At 43.4% G+C, this 20,090-nt stretch overlaps 1 protein-coding gene across 1 annotated transcript in view; it reads right to left on the bottom strand.

Moving 5' to 3' along the window:
• LOC144106342 (putative sodium-dependent multivitamin transporter) overlaps positions 1 to 20,090 on the bottom strand; it is a 76,073-nt gene that overhangs the window by 38,303 nt on the left and 17,680 nt on the right. Inside the window, exons 6-8 of the mRNA XM_077639114.1 lie at positions 7,019 to 7,176; positions 4,912 to 5,052; positions 4,189 to 4,318 (exon numbers count right to left, since the gene is read on the bottom strand). Coding sequence (XP_077495240.1) covers positions 4,189 to 4,318; positions 4,912 to 5,052; positions 7,019 to 7,176 — 429 coding nt within the window. The remainder of the gene's footprint in view (positions 1 to 4,188; positions 4,319 to 4,911; positions 5,053 to 7,018; positions 7,177 to 20,090) is intronic.

The raw sequence follows: 20,090 nt of genomic DNA, 5'->3' as shown, positions 1-20,090 counted from the left end.
AGCAGCGCTGTTATCCGGTTACAGTAGTCAGCATAAAATCAACAGCATTGTCCTGGCTGGAAAGAAAACTTACAATGATGGTGAAAGAAAGAAGAATTAGGTAGACAAAAAATACTCGAACAGTTTGTGGCGTGTTGTGTTTTGGAGATCAATATCGTTTTGTGCGAGTTTGTTAAGAAGGAAGGAAGGAAGGAAGGAAGGAAGGCCTCAGGCGTTGCTGGTACATACCCACTACGGGGGAGTGGCCAAGACACAGGCGGTTAATTACTGGATACAGGAAATTTTTGACGGGAAAAGGAGTGGTAATAGTATGTAGTCTGATAGATTGGAAGTCGTGGTAGTCGAATGCTTCTTCTTCCTCTTCTTTATTCTTCGGTCTTTTCGCGTCGTCTTCTTCACACCTTTTTCCTTTAAAATTTAATTTAGGCTCCTTAATATATGTGCCACATTCACAATAGCCTGCGCAGCGCTACTCAGGATCGCATGACGGGTTAGCGCCGCCCTGACAATCTCTGGAGTTGCGCAGATGCATTGCGTCAACGGAGTCGTCTATTTAGCGAACCTGATGACTCCATCGCGCACATTATCGCGTGTTTATTGTAGTATCTCAGCGATCTCATTGCACGCATTGCTCGCAAAGGTTGGCTCTTCGAGTGAAGTAGATTCCCATTGCGTGCTTGTCGTGAAAATTTGGCACCCGTTACCTCCACTGATTGCGTAGGAAGCCATCTTAGCGATGTCATCGCTCGCGTTCCTTTTCGAAATCTCGGATGTCCCAGCTCTGCCGCGTGGTTAAACAGTCCTACCGGAGTCATCCAGTTTGCAACCGGTCCCTGACCGCCACCGGCCATCAAGATGCCTCTTTGCAAGTGTTTAAAAATAGTTTTAGATTTAGAAGACCTCTTTTTTGGCATTGCATCGTCAGCAGTGTGGTACACCGGAATTCAGGTTAAAGGTGCTAATTGCCAGGGTGGTTAAATAATATTGTATAGTTACTATTTAATCATTACTGTTAGCCTTCTTAATTAAAAAAGTGCGTTTAGCTCACCTCAAGTAATATACGTATTTGTTTTTAAAATTTTGATATCGCGATTAATCTCGAAGCTGCGGCCCAATAATATTTTGCTGTTGCGACGAGTTACGTGCATTGGAAGGTTGGTTTGCCTGCAAGCTTTTCTAAAGCGCATGCATTTTGGCCCGATGTAGCCAAATTCTTTGGGCCAAAGAGCCTAGGGTAAACACATTTTCGAAATTCTAAAGAGTGATATAGATATTACTTACCATGTGCTACACACCTCTAATTAACGACCCTAAAAAATAATAGGTAAGCAGCTAACTATTCAATATTAGTTAACCAGCCTGCTATTTAGCATGCCTTAGCTGTAGCCTGATGTACAGTCTTCGCCAAGAGTATACAGCCCAAGGTGTCTGCTACTGAGCCTCGCAGCGTGGCTTCTCTTGCATACACACCGACCCTAATCTTAGGAAGGCTGCAGGAACTTAAGTCCGCAACCCTACCACGCTTAGAACTGTCAACTGCGCTAAAAAGCCACGCTACAGGGCTTGGTAGCAAATCCCTCGGGCTGTATATTTTTGGCAAAAGCTCTACTTCACCGCTCGCAACGCTACGCCGAAAAAGGAGCTCTTCGAATTCAAAAAGTCTAGCTAAAAAATTGTGTCAAATCTTAATTGAAGTACTCTGCATATTTTGTTATGACCGTTGCATCACGGCCGCCATTCGATGCGTTCCTAGCTGCAGGAAACGACACATTGGTTTCGGCGTGCTCGTTAGTTTCGTATAATGCGGTTCTCGCTGCGCCGAGAGCGCTTTTTGCCAAGCTAGGCTGGTGAGTTTCGTCATGCTCGCAATCTGATACGCTCAACGCGTTAGAGAGTGCCTCAGGGATCTCTGCGCACTGTGCGATAGAGTTTTAAGCTTCAATGCACGCACCTACCGGGGTCATAACCGGTAGCAATGTACTTCGCACTCACCGGCGCCTACTGGGATCTTTGCAGTGCGATGCGCTCAACGGCCTCAGTCTGTTTTATTTTGGGCCACTAGTTCGGCGATGAAGAAATGAATCTTCCTCTATGCTTCTGGCACACTTTTGCGGGCTCCTGTTTCTGCCTTGCAAGCTTCTCGCTCTCCTTAAAGCGCCTGAATCTTCATTCCTCGGAGCTTCAGCTGGTACTCTCTTGCCGCCACATTTCGTTCGCTTCACCAGTCCCTACTCTCTTTCCTACTACCCATTCAGCTTTAAAGCTACTCAACAACAACATGTCCCCCCCCCCCCCCCCCCCCCCACACACACACCTCTTCATGCAGTTCTTAATGCCTGAGCTGCGCGCGCCAACAGACGCAGAAAATCCCTCTCACTTGGCAACCTTTGTTCCTTTCTCGGCACGTCATTGTCGCTGTGTGGCCACCTCCTGCCATTAGTGCCTCTGGCCGTCACTACTTACACTCCTTGGTCTCCTTCAACGCGTCTAATGTTCGGCTTCCTCTAAATGACCGGGATGCCTAATAACAATTGTAACGCGTTGCACCGGCTTGAGTAACGCGCTGGCTCTTGCGGAGTGCAGGTGGTCGCCGAATCTTGTTTTGGCTGTGTCGCTGAGGTCAGGTTCTTCTCCCACCTAGCTATCTCGAGGGTGATGTTGACTTGGCAAAGGACGCGTAGCACAGAGCCGGGCGATCTACAGACGGTGACAGACGGGTGACAGAAAAAGTGATCTTTATGAAACTTCAGAAAAAATACAAAAACTGATGCACACGGACCAAACAGAAGCTTCACAGTCACTACAAGAGCTTACAAATAAGCTACACTTGAGGTCACTGCCCGCGCATCGCGGCTTCCTGACAGCCGGGGCCTGCCTACATCGCTGGGCGAAGCCTGGCCACAAACACCAATAGAACGGAACGCGCTCTTCAATAAAGAGCACGAAAGTTCTAGAAGTGGGCTGCGGCGCTGAAAAAGAGAGGATGCGCTGCAGCACGCGTAAAACTAGGGCTCCCACCTTCTGACTTCTCAATAGGCTCGCATTATATCGAACCGCTTGTGGCCACGCACGCAGCTTTAATATCGCGGAGAGAGGGGGACCTCGGTCGTACGGTGGGTACCAGTTGCGAGAGGGCGGATCCTCCTGAACGTTTAGAAATTTTTTCCCTTCATTTTACTCGGCGCGCGACCCGCAAATACCCATAGTTACCTATAGCGGTCTTTCAGTCATCTGAATTTGCCTTGAACTTGGTAAGCTTCCAGTCCTTTCTTGTATAATAACGTGATAGCGGTAATTGTCCCGTTCTGCAGAAAATTCGGCGTTGTGGGCGTTGTTAGCGATAAATCAGGTGGAGTACGGTGGGCTGGGTGGCCGCATCCTGACAAGCGGCCTGGGTGGGCCACCTAGGTCACGTGACCTTCTGGCGTCATCCCAAGCTGGCCATCGGATTGTGGACAAGCTGCCCACCTTAGCAGGTTGCAGTTACAGTGATGACTGAACGCGAGAGGTTGCTCCGGAAGAGCGACTCTCCTCGCACAAGGCACACCTGTAGCAGCACCTGCCAAAGCTGAGCAATGATGTTCTGCTCAACAGCTCCACCATTGTGCAAGAAATGAATGCAAATGAATGCTTATAATGACCAATTCCGCATTAGACTATCGATTCGGGCCTTAAAGTGGAGCTTACATGTTCCCTCTGTTTTTTTTAATGTCTGTATGTTGTATTTAATTCTTTTCTGCGATGCCCTGTACTCAGTCAACACGGGTTGTGTTTTTCTTAATATATTTATTTTTGGCATTCGTCTACACAGTTCATAAGTTGTTATTGACGCTTGTAGCTACTGCTTTATTATTACGAGTGCTACAATAATACTGCTGTGTAACCGGGAATATAATTTTTTTTGTCAATGACTGCTACCCTTTAAGTTTCTGTGGTAACATAACCTGTTTTCAAATACCTTGGCGCAATTTTCGCCCACCAGATATTGAGTGCTCTTGACTATACGTTTATAATTAAGATTACGTCGGTATATTAAGCGCAAGCACACAGCCTTGAGAAAATGACCGCGATAGTACTAGTAAGAAGCTTGTGTGACAGCTTAGATTAAAGAACAATATTTCTTCTTTATTTTTGCTGCACGTCTTTCAATCTTACAATGTTACGTTACGCTGCACACATATATCCCACCTGATCGAAGCGCATAATTGTGCCAGCCAACATAGGGTCGCAGTCATGGTACCAGTAAGTCAGCGCCAGGGCCACCAGTGATATCGTTGCAATGAAGAACATTGTCATGGCAGCTCCCGCCCACACAACCCTGCACAAAAGTTGGGAGGCCGATAACACATTTGTTGCAATAGGATCCCGAGTCAAAAGTTCGCTTGGCTGTAATTTTATTGAAGTCACGTGGAAAGCCTGGATCACAGCGCCATGCTTTAGTGGATCATGACTTCGTGGTAATGAAACCTTACCGTGATTCTTTGCCTGTATACAACGAAGGAATCCTTCCTGGCTTCCGACACTGGATTCAATAAAACTTATCTTGCATTAGTTTACGTCGTGACTGACGCTCTTTGTTATGGGTGTCTACCATGATGTCAAAATTGTTACAGTGCAAGATACAATGGACCAGTGCTTGCGAGGGAAAAAAAATCACACTGCCTTTTCTGGCGGCCTTTACTGGCAGGGCTGAATTTGTAGCCCTCATTACTCAATAAATGGGGAAAGTATTCACGCACTGGTTTAATGTTGAAAACTATTGAAAGGGCACAGAGCTTGAGTAAAGCTTTTGCTCTATTCTAATGTGCTATTCTAATCCTTTTATGCTAGTGACGGCAAGCTTCCATTTCAGAATAAATCCAAAACTTCACTTAGGAAACTTCACTGTTAAAGAGTGCATCAGTTCCTGACCTCCGTGCACTGCGGACGTTTCTCGCTGCCAGAAACCTCTGGACAACCATCTGGTCTATGCCGTCCCGCACCAGGTGGAAGGGCACTGTGCCGACGGCGTGCGCCCATACTGTCTCGTCATCCCGCAAGTCGGCGTCAAATCTGCGGAAGGGGGGACCAAATGTAAACAATAAATATTCGGTTACCGAACATTTTAGACTCAAGCTAACGAAACTGCCGGGACCGAGATGAAAGTTCACTGCATCAAATTATTCTTACACTGAGATCTGCCAAGCGCCCGCTCCAATATTTCGCGTAGTTTTGATGGTAGTAGTAGTCGGCGTAAAAGATTTGCGGCTGTTGGAAACCACCAGCAGGCGGTTACCGTAAAAGTTCGAGAGTGGGAGTTGGAATATGCACTCAAAAGGTGGTTACCGCGGAAGGGAAAAGGCGTGGCGCGTGTTAGGAATGTGGTAGACGAGTGTGGCGAGTGTGACAAGGCTTGAAGTTTGAGGTTATGGCACAAGCGTAAGAAGTGTTGCCACGGCGACACCAACTACGCTTAGGGAGAGCGGAGAGCGTAACCGGAAGATTGTTATGGTGGGAACCACCTGGAGGGCGGATTCTTTGGAAGTAGAGTATGGCGGGAGCGGAGTGCGTAACCGAAGGATTATTACGGTAGGAACTATCCGTAGGGTGGTTACCGTAGAAAGAGTAGGATACTGTGACTGACTGTGTGTTTTTTTATGTGTAGTTTAAGATCCCGAAACGACTCAAGCTATGAGGGACGTTGTGTTTAAGGGCTCCGGAAATTTCGAACACATAGGGATCTTTACCGTGCACTGACAGCGCACAGCAGTACACGGGCGTCTAGAATTTCGGCTACATCGAAATTCGACCGCCATGGCCGGGATCAAACCCGCCTCTTCCGAATCAACAGTCGAGCGCCGTAACCACCGAGACATCGCGGGGGCGCAGAAAACGTATATGAATAATACAAATAAGCGTTGAAAACAAATTGTGTGATCGCATTTTTGCCAACGCATCAAGCAGTGCAAAAATTTAGCGGTGCGAGAGCCATTACTTTTATTTCATGAGGGTGAAATTCAACAATTCTACATCATCCTGCTAAAGTTTACGAATTTTATTGCAATTAACACTATTAATCCAAAATTTAAGGCAAGTCATTTGCATTATGCATTGAGATCATTTAGAAATTTTAGTCACGTATAACGCGGTCATTTTTGTGCTATGGCAAAAGTGAAATTTGTTTCTAGGGTAGAAAACTTAAAATGTTAGAAAGCATTGCAAAGACATTGGAAGGTTGACGAACAACGCCGTGCACTTTGCAGCTTGTAGACAGTGCTTCAAGAAAGGTAAGCCAGTAGAAAGCAGGAAATGATTGACATTATAACCTACCGTTGCTTTAGACAGAAGTGTCATATGCGTACTGACTAAAGACCAAACCCCGTTCTCTTCTTATATTTTAATAAGCGCACCTTATTACGCGTTTTTGGCATTAACTTACCTAGAGTAGGAACTTCCTGGAGACATAAAAACGCAAAGTTCGCAGAATATGCTTTGCTGGCCAGGCATCCCACTTATGCAGTGCGCATTGATGATTTCCGCTTTCGGCTGTGGCAAATCTTCATTGAATGCTGTGCACATTTTCGAGCATTTGAGTATCTTTCATTTCAAAAATAATTGCCGACGTTGTCTTCTCGGCAAGTATGAAACAAGAGTGCAACATGGGAATACTTTGTCTCCATAAGGTTAAATACATAACTGGGAATCCCCCATCAGAACTTCGTGGTTTACTTCTGCTCCACCAGCAAAAAACATGTCGCTGAAAAAATGGCAACAAATTCGACGCAGGGCCTCAGCTTTGTATCACATTTGCTCTTCGTCATAGAGCATTACAATCAGCAGATAAGATACGACCCGTCGAATCTCCACACTTATTATTATGTGGTGAAGGAAGCCAAATAGGAATACGATACGGGACCAGGCAAACTCGGGCAGGTTTTCGAAGGTGAACCATTAGCCAAGCTTGCTTTCACTGATAATAGAAACATCCATAGATTACTCTATCATAACACAATAAAAATTGTCGCAAGTATTCACTAACCTTAAAAGGTAGTCCCGGCTGATAAAAGCACCCAGAGGCCTAAGCGGGACTTCCAGGTGCGCAGCATCGTACACTATCTTGGCGATGATGATGAACGGAGCAGCAAACAACACCACTCCCTGGACGCAGTCAGCCCACACGACACCTCGCAGGCCACCCTATAAAAGCAGTTGTCCCTAACTGAGTGGCTTTATTTTTATGCCTATCTTTTACAGAAAAACGGTTTTAGGAATCCAGTTTCATGCCGAGTTTAAAAAATTCACTCCTTAGTGTCAAGCTGTTTACTTGACAGGCACGCATTGTGCTCGTAGGGTGTTCATTTTGCGTATTTTAAAGTACTGAAATAGGTTTTCCCAGAAAATAATTCGCGGGTCTTTGATTTTTAAATTTATATTAATGACCTTCGTAACTCCATCGCTTATACTTATTGTATTGACGCCAGCGCTCGGGAAGAAGAACGCGCCGATCAAGAAGAGAACGAAGGGTTGAGGAAGCGCTCTCGTCCAGGGCTACGCCGCTACTGACTCTGGGTCGCTTAACGCTGTTGCTGACTCTACGCCAACGCCAACGTGACAGTATATTACCTAAGGACGACACAATCGTTCTCTCTTCTGAGAGGTCTGTAATCATAAACTGCGCAATAAGTGACACACTCGTTCACGTTCCTACGCGGTGTCTTGATAAAAACCTAATTATCAAACCCGTGAAGACGAAAATGATAAAATAATAAATCATTTGCGTTCATTAAGCTTCGCCATATTTGTAGTTGCACTAGCGCCAACGTTATATTGCTTTGTGCTAAACTTGATTTTAAACAAAAATTTTAACGTCATATCAGCCAGCTCAAGAAAAAACGCTTTAGATATCCGTGCACTAATAATTTTTTTTATTTCTTCATGCACGTTGTTTTCGCTATACTATTCATTCCTTCACAGACGCATTGAATATAGAATATCAGCTTGTAGGGATCACTGTCATATTCACTTTATCCAACACATTCAAAATTTGGTTGTACGCATTATTACCAGCACCTCATGCTTTTCCAGTGTTATTCCTTCGTTACACGAGGATAATTCCTTATCCATATTAACTTCTCAAAGTGCAATCCAGCTATCACGTTTTTAGGTTAACAGACGTGATGTATTTTCAGTTTGCTGACAAAAGGTTTTGCAAAGTAGTAACCCCACGAAGTTTGCAGCTCACAAAAATAATATTTATCCAAATTTTTTACTACCTATGGAAACTGTGTTTTCAATTAACCTGCATCATTTCTGTCCCGAAGTTTAAAATCACCCGTGGATAAGCCTGTATTTAAATCTGCTTTAAATATTTTTAACGACTATGGAAGTCCTAAAAGCTTTCTGTATATGCTTTTACCAATGAAAATTAAACTCTGTGCACTGCAGTGTCCCTTTTATATTTATGCATTTCGAAAAGCGTCAAATATAACGAAGGTTACATGAGCGTTATATGAACGTTCAGTTAAACTACACATAAATACCCCGAAACCAGAGGATTGGACAGCCGTCTCCGTAGCTCAGTTGGTAGAGCACCGGATGCAAAATTCGGAGGTCGTAGGTTCGGATCCCACCAGCGGCATGTGGTTGCTTTTCTTCTGCTTGCTTATCAATTATCCATAAGGCATAATTTATTTACAGCATTAATCTGCGATTTTGTCAACACTTCGCAGTAATAGAAAAAAAGAAAACATCCTTAAAGCTCCTTGGTTTCGGTGGCTGTTGGGTTCCGTCATGCGTGTCATAACGCGCAACTCTTTTCCCTTAATTTGTTCCTTTGAAGGTTGAGTTTCGCACTTGTTTTTCCCCTTATAACCAGTTGCGTCACAAGGTTCGGTGTGAGCAATTAGAAATGAACTCTGCCTTGCAGCAGGTGGCAATACTACATGCAAATGCTTGCGTGTTAGCAATACTACATGCAAATGCTTGCGTGTTGGGGGCGCGGCGGAGGCATAGCGACAATATCGCTCACGAATCCTTTTCTTTTTTTTCGTCCAGGCCGTGCTTTTCACCTGCTCGACAGATTCAACCACCGAGGCACGCTGCAGCCTTTCTGCAACAGGAAAAAGGATTACTGCATGGTTAAGCCTACCAGTCCCCAAAAATGCGACACCAATGACATGTTCCTGACCATGCGCACTTGGGCATCACCACCTGGCGGACATTCCTTGCCGACATCGGTTACGTCACCGTCCTGGCAGTGTGAAATGCCGACCACTTCACGGATCCCGGCCAGTGGGCGCGGCGGAGGCATAGCGACAATGTCGCTCACGAATCCCTTTCTGTTTTTCGTCCAGGTGAGAGACGATCGCCTTGCGTACGTCTATCGCAGTAACAATGTCTGCATTTTGCTTTTGCCGTGCCCATGGTCTTTGAGTGATGTGCTTAGTACGATTTACCATTGCTTTGTGAATCTGCTGCCTTCTTGCGGTGATGTAGAGATGAATCCGGGACCATCTACTGAGGAGATGCTTTTAACTTTAATTGAGGACGTTCGTGAACTCAAACAAACTTTGAAAGACACTAACAGCAAGCTGACCGATACGTGTAATAAGCTGTCTTCAATTGATCACAAGATTGATGGGATTTCGGCCACCGTGACTGATTACACATGTAAAGTAGATGCACTTCAGTCAACAGTCGAGAAACTTGCTTTGAAGGTAGATGATTTGGAGAATAGGAGTAGAAGAAACAACCTGATGGTGTATGGCATAAAAGAACATACAGAAGAAAGGCATCAGAGCCTTGAGAAGATCGTTGGTGAAACCATTCTGGCCCACACACTGAAGGTTCCAAGCGTGGCTCTCGAGCGTATTCATAGAATCGGTCGTCCGGCTGAAGATAAGTGCTGACCTGTCATTTTTAAGCTTGTGGACGGTAGAAACAAGGCTAACGTTCTCAAGAATTGCAGGAAGCTGAAAGGCACAGAATATAGTATATCGGAGGACTTCTCACAGCGGGTACAATCAATCCGGAAAAAACTATGAATTGCTACTGCTGAAAACCGACCCAAGGGAGACGAAGTCATGCTATCGTTCGATAAAATCAAAATAAATGGTAAGCTGTTCGGGTGGGAAGAAGCACAAGGTAAATTAGATCCACTTAGTTCAAGATGACAGCCTCAATACAACTACTGAAGGAAAGAGTGTCGTGTATATCGAAAACAAAGCCGTACTGATGCAGTTAAACAGGAATTTCTTGTTCTGAATAATAATGCTCGCAGCATTCTGAATAAAACTGAGGAACTAGAAAGTCTTTTTACGTATGAGCCAGACGTTGCAGTGCTCACTGAAACCTGGCTGCATGATAACATCCCCGATAAAGACGTGATACCTGCTTCGCACGAAATTGTCCGCTACGACCGCAACTCCAGAGGGGGTGGCGTAGCCATTGTGACGAAGAAAAGAACGGATTATACACTTCTACCATATGACAGTAGTGCATGAATGGTCTGGCTTCTGCTTCATACTTCCAAACAAAGCATTCCTGTTGGCGCCGTTTACAGGCCACAAAATTCAGATTTGAGTCCACTTGAGACACTGTATGATTTGCTGCATGAACACAAAAAGCGATACGCGCATGTCATTTTGTGCGGTGATTTTAACTTGCCAAAGATAAACTGGGAATCGTTGACCGTCTCGTATTTATGTCGACATTCTGATTTGCTACTTGTTATTGCCTTTTCATTTAATTTGAAGAAGGTCATGGTTGAACCTTCGCGGGTCTCTGCGACCACGAGTTCGCTCCTGGATTTTGTGTTTGTATCTGATGGTATTGAACGGCTCGGGTTTAAGGTAGATGTTATGCCTGCTGTATCCGACCATGACCTAGTGCTCTTCAAAACCAAAATGGCGCGTCCAATTACAAGCAGAACAAAGAAACAATTTTATGACTTTAATAACGTTGAGGATGAAAGTATTCCAGATGTTCTTGAACAAGACTACGACAAATTTTCTGCTGGACATATGACGCCGACATGAGTCCGAATGACTTGTGGTTGGATTTTAAAAATACAGTGCACAGGTGTATGCATCGGTATGTCCCGCTGAGGAATAAAATATTCACAGCCAGAGTCCTTGGATTACAGGTGAAACACTTAATTTAAAGCGCCGTATAAAACGCCTTTCCCACAATACGTCAAAAGTCGGACACGGTACTCTGGCATCACTTCACAGAGACTTAAGAAGTAAAATAAAGGTATCAAAATTTTAATATTTAATGTTAAACTGCAAAAATTTTTGGTTTATTACACACGAAAATTCTAGGCACACCTAACAGAAAAAAAAAGACGCAGTAAACAAACTGACAATAAATGGTGTGGACTTTAGTGATAACCAAAAAATAGCTACAACGTTTATTTACTATTTTTCTTCTGTGCTTCTGGTAGGTGATGACCGGACAACTTATTTCAGATCAGGCAATCTTTATGTACCCGATCTTACTATAAGTGAAGCAGGCATTTTCTCCGCTCTTTTTCACCTGAATATAAAGAAATCATCTGGGCCATATGATATTCCGAATACGTTTCTTTACCGGTACGCGGAATGGTGCGCGAAATACCTCTTTATTATTTTCAATGCTAGCCTGCATAGAGTTGAGGTCCCCAGTGATTGGAAACTGGCTAAAGTTGTCCCAGTCCGTAAATCTGGTAATAAGCTCCGCGTCACAAATTACAGGCCAATAAGCTTGCTGTGCACTGCAGGTAAAGTAATGGAACACTTCATTTCTAAGCACATCACAACGTCCTTGGAGGAAAACAACTTTTTAGCAGAGTCACAACATGGTTTTCGCCGTGCGTTATCGACTACGACACAGATATTACATACTACCAACGATTTCTTCTCAGCTGTTGATGCAGCAGGGCAAATTGATGCCATTTTTCTAGATGTTGAAAACGCGTTGGACAGAGTACTCCACTGTAAACTTTTACTTAAACTTAAGCACATCTTAGAAAATAAACAAATTCGTCAATGGCTTGATTCATACTTATCCCACCGGCAGTAGTACGTAGAGATCTCTGGTTCAAGTTTGTCGATCACTCCAGTGCTCTCAGAAGTGCCGCAGGGCTCAGTACACGGGCCACTTCTTTTTCTTATATATTTAAATGACCTCAAGTTCGATTCTCCTATGTAGGTTCGATTTTTGCAGATGACTGCGTAATTTGTCACACAATTCTCTACAAATGCGACCAGATAATTATAGGTAACGATTTAAGTGCTGTTAGTAATTGGTGCAACAACTTCAAAATGTCGTTAAATGTTAGTAAGTGCAAACAAATGACCATAACCAGCAAAAAGCTACATTGATGCACTCTTACAAAATTGATAGCGTCTCTCTTGAACGGGTAGGTGAATTTAAGTACCTTGGCGTAACGATCAGTTCGAATCTAAGTCGGAGCCCGCATATTAATAACATAACCTCAGTAGCATCCAAAAGTCTATGGCTTTTAAAATACCGGCTAAAAGATAGTTCCACGAAAACAAACCTTGTGGCGTATACTTCCCTAGTGCGTCCATTACTCGAATATGCTGACGTAGTATGGGACCCGCATACGAAAAGGGATGCTAAGTGTACAGAGCCGGTCCAAAAAAAGAGCACTATGTTTCATTTTCAACGCCTACGGAAGACAGGTATCGATATCTGATCTTCTTAGCCGTTCCGGTTTACCCACGTTGGAATCTCGTCGCAAAATGCATCGCTTAAAAATGTTATTCGACATCGTCAATAATCACACAAGAATAGACTTTGACAATTATATGCAGTACAACAGAACACGACAAACTCGGCACAAACACGATAAAACAAATGTAGTGCCCAAATGCAGAACCACTGCATAAAAGCTGTCGTTCTTCCCAAGAACGATAGCCGATTGGAATGCGTTACCTCGCGAAGTGGTCACCTTATCTTCAGCCGAAACATTTTTATCTGCAATCAACCCCAGCCGGTCAAGTTAGGCTGTTGGTTCGATTCTGGAGTGTTGCCCTTGTCGCGCTTTGTTTTTATTTTAATGTTGAATGTTTGTTACTCGTCCATTATTTGAGTTGTTCGCAGAAATTTTGCTACCTGCCTGCAGGCCTTTTTCTCCCCAGTTTTTTCGTTGTTGACAAAGCACTGTGCAATTGTATCCACACTCCTGCCTTGGCCACCAAGAGGTGGCTGGCAGTATTGAATAAATAAATAAAATAAAATCCCCAACCACCACCTATCTGTAGACGTCCCATGGTCACGCGACCTGCCTCCCACAATCATTGAAACTAGCGCCACATATGTGGTGGATTTTGCTCATGATATCAACTATAATGCTATCCTAATTAAATAATTGGACGGTTGTATAGGTATCCTCACAAAAGCTCTGAGCCGCAAACATACTAATATTTCGACTGTCACACAGCATATAGCACATCGCTAAATAGCGGCGCCGTAAGAAATGCACAATAAGAGACGAAGCTCCACTTGTACATTAGATGAATACAAGTGTAAAATAACAATATGCACTAGAGTGGAACAGAAGCCGCGCAATGAAGCCGTGTTGTTTTCTGCAGCGATTACAGCGACAGCGACCTCACATTAAATTAGCCGCGTTAATTAAATCAAGAAAAATGCAGAGCTAGAGCCAACGCGATATCGGCAATAAGTGGCATAGTGGGAGTAAGTTCTGACTGACGTACCGTCCTTATCTTGGAATGTTCAAGGCCTCTCCTGCACAGTGTGGCGCTGTAGCAGCGCTACCAACTGTTGTACTTTGAAAAGCCTGAAGGGAGCCGTAATAAAATTATGTATGTGCTGGCATCAATTGTGCTCTTCATTGTCTTCTTTTTCGGCGCTTATGACGAGCTTTTCCAGCTTGCTCTTGACTGGACCTTTAAACTCGTAACCCAAGATATCTTTAGTCGAAAATAACTCTACTAATACTAGTAATTCAACAACTAAAAATAATAATGTTTGTGCTCATCCTGCAAATTCATAGAACAGTGAAGTGATTTACTTTTTTTCATTCTGCAAAATATTAAGCAAAAACCTATTATTAAAGAGAAAATTACTGAGTAACAAGAATGTTTCAGCGTTAGCTGTGGTGTGGCAGAAAAGAATTTTTTATAGATATGGTCTCTGTTTTTTTCTTGGAAATCCAGACAGCTGAAGGCAAATGCGGACTTGTCCAACTTGGCATTCATTGTTTCCAACAGGTTTTGTTGGGTTCAGAGCCAACCATTTACTCCAGCCGAGGTGGACGCCCACGCCACAAGACAACCGCTTGATTCCCATACTCTCTCTCCTCCCACTCAGCTCCCTTAAAAGAGAAGATGGAATTTCTCTTTATCCATTTTGCCGCTCATTGCCTTTGACTCTCTCTTCTCCTTTCCTGCTTTTCTCTAAAAGCGGAGGGAGAAATTTCCCGCTCCATTTTGAATATTCCAAACAAGAAAAGTGGTAGAAGTAAGAACAGGTGGAGCGGCAAAGCCCGACGAAGATATTGAATAGATAGCCAGGAAGATTTGGAAACTCCATTACTTATTCTGGCGACAATGGAGACGTTCAAGGTTTCAGTTTTAACGCAGTTAAGTCAGCTGCGATTACTTCCGACGATAAGCTTATCATCATTATCAGCCTAACTACATCCACTGCAAGGCAAAAGCCTATCTCATGTATCTCCCTTAATCCTGTCCTTTGCCAGCTGCGCCCAACCTATGCCTGCTAACTTTGAATCTCATCCGCCCAGTTAACTTTCTGCCGCCCCCTGCTACGCTTGCCTTCTCTTAGAATCCATTACGTTACTGTTAAGGGCCCGTCGGTTATCTTGCCTTCGCATTGCATGCCCTGCCCAAGCCCATTTTTCCCTCTTGATTTCGACTAGAATGTCATAAACCCATGTTTTCTCCCGCACCCACTCTGCGCGCTTCCGGTCACTTTACATTACACCGATCATTTTTCTTTTTATGGTTAGCTGCGTTTTTCATAACTTAAGGTGAACCCTTTTCGTTAGCCTCCACGTTTCTGCCCCGTAGGTGAGTACCGGAAAGATGCAGTGTTCTACAGTTTTCTCTTGATGGATATTGGTAAACTGTCGTTCATGATCTGTGTGAACCTGCCATTAGCTCTCCAACCCATTCCTACTCTTGTAAATATTTTCCTCTCATAAGCTAGATCACCTGTCACTAAAACCCTAAGTAGATGCATTCTTTTATCACTTCCAGCTCCTCGCTGGCAATTGTGAACTGCTGTTTCCTTGCAAGACGGTTAAACATTACTTTGGTTTTCTGTATGTTAATTTTTAGACACACAGTCCTTCTTTGCCTGTGTAACTCATCGATCATGATTTGCAGTCCATCTCCTGAGTGACTCAGCAAAGCATTGCCATCAATCGAATCGTAAATGACAAATTTGTTTTCCATAAACTGTTATCCCCAACTATTCGCAATCCAGGCGTCAGAACACCTCCTGTAAACAGGCGGTGAGTGGCATTGACGACACCCTGTTTCCCTGCCTGACACCCGTTCTTATTCAAATTTTATTCCTGTCTTTACGAAGGACTATGTGCAAAACCTTACTTTTATTTTTCTAGTTGTTTCACTCTCATGCTCAGGATCAGCCTTCACTACCTGCCCTAAATATATGTATTTCTTTATCACTTCCAACTCCCTGCTGCATTGTGAACTGCTGTTTCCTCGCGAGAATGTTGAACATAATTTGGTTTCGCGCATGCCGATTTTCATACCAAAAGTGCTGCTCTGTGTGTATAACTCACTGATCATGCTTTGCTGCCCATCCCTTGAGTAACTTAGCTAGGCAATATCATCCGTGAATGGCAAATTACCTAGGTGTCGTGGACACATTTCTTATTGTGTAAATAGTTTGTACATATTACTTCTCCCCCTGTCCTCTATTCCTGACCCCTCACCTCTTTCATTTCATTTCTCCATTCTGCCTGCTGTCCTTTATTTCCCCTGCCCCAGCTCAGGTGCTTCAGTATCGATGGCAGATGCCGGGGCTAGAAAAAATCTTTTCCTTCCTTTTTACTATTATTTTTAATAAAACCACTACCACCACCTAGGTGTCGTCCATTAACTCTTATCCCATACTGTTCCCAATCCAGGCCTTGAACACGTCCTGTAAAAATGCGGTGAACAGCAATTTAGAGGTCGTGTCTCCGTGCCTGACAGGTGCTCACAATACGTTACCGTGAAATACTCAGACTGGCTGATTAAAAGTGCACTTAAAGCTCGATCGAACAAGTTTCATCTAACTCTATTTTACCAAGTGTCCGATAAAACGAAGAATTTCGGATTGCACGGCAAAAGCCCATAGGGTGTAATTTTGTAAGCAATTAGAAAAAACGAAACATCCTTGGCCACCAAATCTGAGCTTACAATTTTTTAGGAAAGAAATGAGTAAAAGTGCAAAAAAAAATTTAGTACATGTCTAACTTGTTGAACGGAGCAGACGTGCGAAAGCAGGTGGCGAATCTTCAATTGCAGGAGGCACTTAAGCTCCGCCTTATTGTCATGATGCAAAGCATTTTTTTAATATCTATATATGCAGAATTGCTCAATCTCTACTTAACATTCTTAAATGGCGGCGGGTCCTCATACCACTACCAGCGCAGTGGGGCAGCGATGGGGCAGCCACTGCACTGGCAGGTGGCTGCTTCTATCACACTCACCCCGTAGGGATTGTGCCACCCATGTTGTTCAAGGATGCACTGACGGCACCCTCTTGAAAACCTTGCGTAGTGAAGCTTTCGCTTCAAAATGTGATTTCTTGCCTTTTTTTATGCAGCGCCTTTCAGCTTGTTGGTAGCTTGCCAGCAGTAGCATCTATGCGTCCTAGTCACAGCCCTAGATTTGTTCCAAGGGACTGGATGCCGCCCCGCTGTACGGAACAATGAACTCCGCAAGCGGCGCCGCTTCCCACCTTGGCTTGGAATCCGTTATACCACATGGCGCTTTCATGTTCAAGCGAAAACAACGACTGGGGCCGCCTTCGCGGGCAGGCGCGGGTTAACGGCAAATACATTGGAGCGATGATGTTTGGGTGCCGCTACGTTACAATTTATGATTTTGTAACATGGCAAAATACTCCTCCAAATTTAATCAACTTCCCGATTCAACAAAATTGTTTGCGTTTGGAGTTCACTTCGTTGAATCGAGTTTTAACTGTATTTCGGATATTGTTTAATCGAAAGACATATACACAGAAAAGCACGAACAGTCTGTTAGGGCGAAAGCTCGAAGAAATGCCGGCATAATGCAACATAGGGCATTATGGAGGTTCAAAAAATATGAAGTAATGAAAGGTACTTGAAAACGAACCATACTGCCAACGCTTGCTTTCAGGAATGCGGGTATGTGCCCATCGTCAGAAGTTTAGTCGGGATTACAAATAAATCAGATAGTTGGGGTTAGATTAGCATTAGGTGTCTGCTGCAAAACCAGTCTATGGAGTTCAGGTTGGCATGGTCTGGGCAATTCTAGAGGCGTGAAAAGCTGGAAGTAAAATATTACTGAAGAACGCCACAGGAAATTGCACGATAACCGTTGCGCAGCTAAAGGTACTTGAATACTTATACTGAGAGAGCTTTAACTCACAATGGATGGAAAATGACTACGAAACGACTAGTAAGTATGCTGGACACAAGGACACAAGTGCTAACATTACGGCCATGGTATAGGCCAGGCCATCTGTGTGCAACCATTTTCAGGCTTATGGCTAGCCATTGGGCTCAGTCATCCATGGCTTTGCTTACGACTATGGAGGAATGACTGCCACGAATTTTCCCAGAGGAGTTACGTTTAAGGCGAATGGATATTCCACGACAGCAAGTTATGTTCTAAAGTGATTTAAACTTTTGTTTTTCATTCTAGGGAACGGGCGCAAGTTGGAAACTGCACAGCGTTGAAAACGAACGCAGAACTACACATGCTAATGCACACATACTTCTTTTTGAAAACTTTAACTATCGCCGAAAAAACTAGAAGAGCCCTCATGAGCCTGTTTTTTTTTAAAAAAAAGGAATGACTTGGGCTTGTTGACGTCTGGTTGAATCTAATAATAACATCCCTGACCTCACATATGCTAACAAATTCAGGAGGAACACATTTTTCAACGGGAAGTTTTTTAAATTAGGTTTTTTATAAGTCGTAGGGCACCACTATAACAATATCAAACAATAAAACAATATAACAATATAAAACTCATGTTCAACAACCCTGGACTTGTACTACCCTGTCAACCCGTTAGCCGCCACTTTGTTTATTATCCCTGTGAAATTAGCAATCACGCTTGAACTTTGTTATGATAGTTGCGGCAACATCCACAAAAGCAATCACACTTTGCAAAAAAAAAAAGAAAAATCTATAAGGCGATCAACAGCGATTTGGAAGCTTTTTTCTACCGTTTGAGAATGCACTTCCAGAAGAAAGCAACCCTCAAAATAATAGAATTATAAAATTATACCCAATGAATTTTACGTGCCCTACCAACAGGAGCTATGGTTAACCAAGATACTTGGAATGTTAAAAAAATATATATATCTCCTTCAAAGAGCTAAACTGAGCAAAAATGACATCACATGAAAAAAGATAACCTTATAATGAGCCGTTTTTGAACTACGTTATCACAATACATTATATTCTCATACTATAAATATCATAAGCTGTGGGAGAATACGCTGCGCCTTTCCTGCTGTGCATTTTGAGCTGACATCTACTCTTGATGACGAATTAGTCTTAATTTTTGGATGTCAGTTTAGGTATTGATTTCATGCTCTGAATGGGTCACGTTTCAGTTGTTATTTCAAGTAATTGTTGCATTTGTCATATATTAGAGGGCTTGGTATGTGCTCAGTAAATGTAATGACAGTTGCGTTGTCTTTTCTTTTCAGTAATTATACTGTCACTTTACAACACAAGCATCGATGAGCAACGAGATCTACCCGGCACTGAAATGAGGCACTGCAGAATACCGAATGAAAGGAAGAACATAAACACTGAGAAATGATCCCCGAATGTCAAGAAAAATAAATACCGAAAACACCGAGGTCTAATTGTGCCCAAGTTACCAAGTACTACCTGTACTCTCAGAACGACAGCGAATATTCACAAGGACAAGTTGTAAACTTCTAGTTTAATTGAACGGTTCGCGGTAAACATGTGGCTTTGTATTTAACTTCTAGCACTGGCTCTATTCCTATTTTTAGCAGGTTTTTCGCAGTCGCGGCAATGCATTTCATACCTTGCGAAGTGAGAAGTCAAAAATTCTGTATTTGAAAGCGGTCTCAACAGCTTCTTTTATTTTCAGAAACAATTTCACGATGGTGCGAATTTGCACATTGATGATTGCGTGATGTTTGTACCGGTTACTACCTTCTAGGACACCCACGTTAACGTCAGCCAAATAATGTATCATTTTTTGTGCGTAACACTTGATGAGAAAGCGTATCATATAAGGAATACCGGCCTGTTTTAAGGAGCCCCTAGTGGAAACACAAGCTCTTTACGGTTTTCAAGCAAGCAAATGAGAATAGCTTGCACTCATTGACATTAAGGATAAGATGAGTGAAAATACTTAAAAAATCTTACTCTTAGTTTAATTCCACTATTAAGCTAAGAAGCCACCGCGGCGGCTGAGTGGTTATGGCGCTCGGCTTCTGGCCCGAAAGACGCGGGTTCGATCCCGACCGCAGCGGTAGAATTTCGATGGAGGCGAAATTGTAGAGGGCTGTGTACTGTGCGATGTCTGTGCACGTTAAAGAACCCCAGGTGGTCGAAAATTCCAGAGCCCTTCACTACGGCGTCTCTCATAGCCTGAGTCGCTTTGTGACGTTAAACTCCCATTAACCATAACCTAAACTATTAAGCAAAGTCATTATACTGTTCAAGATATCATTCTGTTCAAAAGTGAAAATATATGCCATTAAAGGCGTGGCACTAAAACGTATTCGTAGTTACCTTGAGAAACGTTATCAGTACGTATATGCTAATAGCTACTCAGCCGTCTAACTAGAAATGTCACATGTCGTTCTGGGTGCTTTTGTGTGACCCCTAGTTTTTATTATTTAC

This window comes from Amblyomma americanum, chromosome 10 (genome assembly GCF_052857255.1).
Source record: "Amblyomma americanum isolate KBUSLIRL-KWMA chromosome 10, ASM5285725v1, whole genome shotgun sequence".
NCBI classification, from domain to species: Eukaryota; Metazoa; Arthropoda; class Arachnida; order Ixodida; family Ixodidae; genus Amblyomma; species Amblyomma americanum.
Note: the sequence above shows the minus strand (reverse complement) of the source record. Positions and strands in the feature narration are given on the sequence as shown.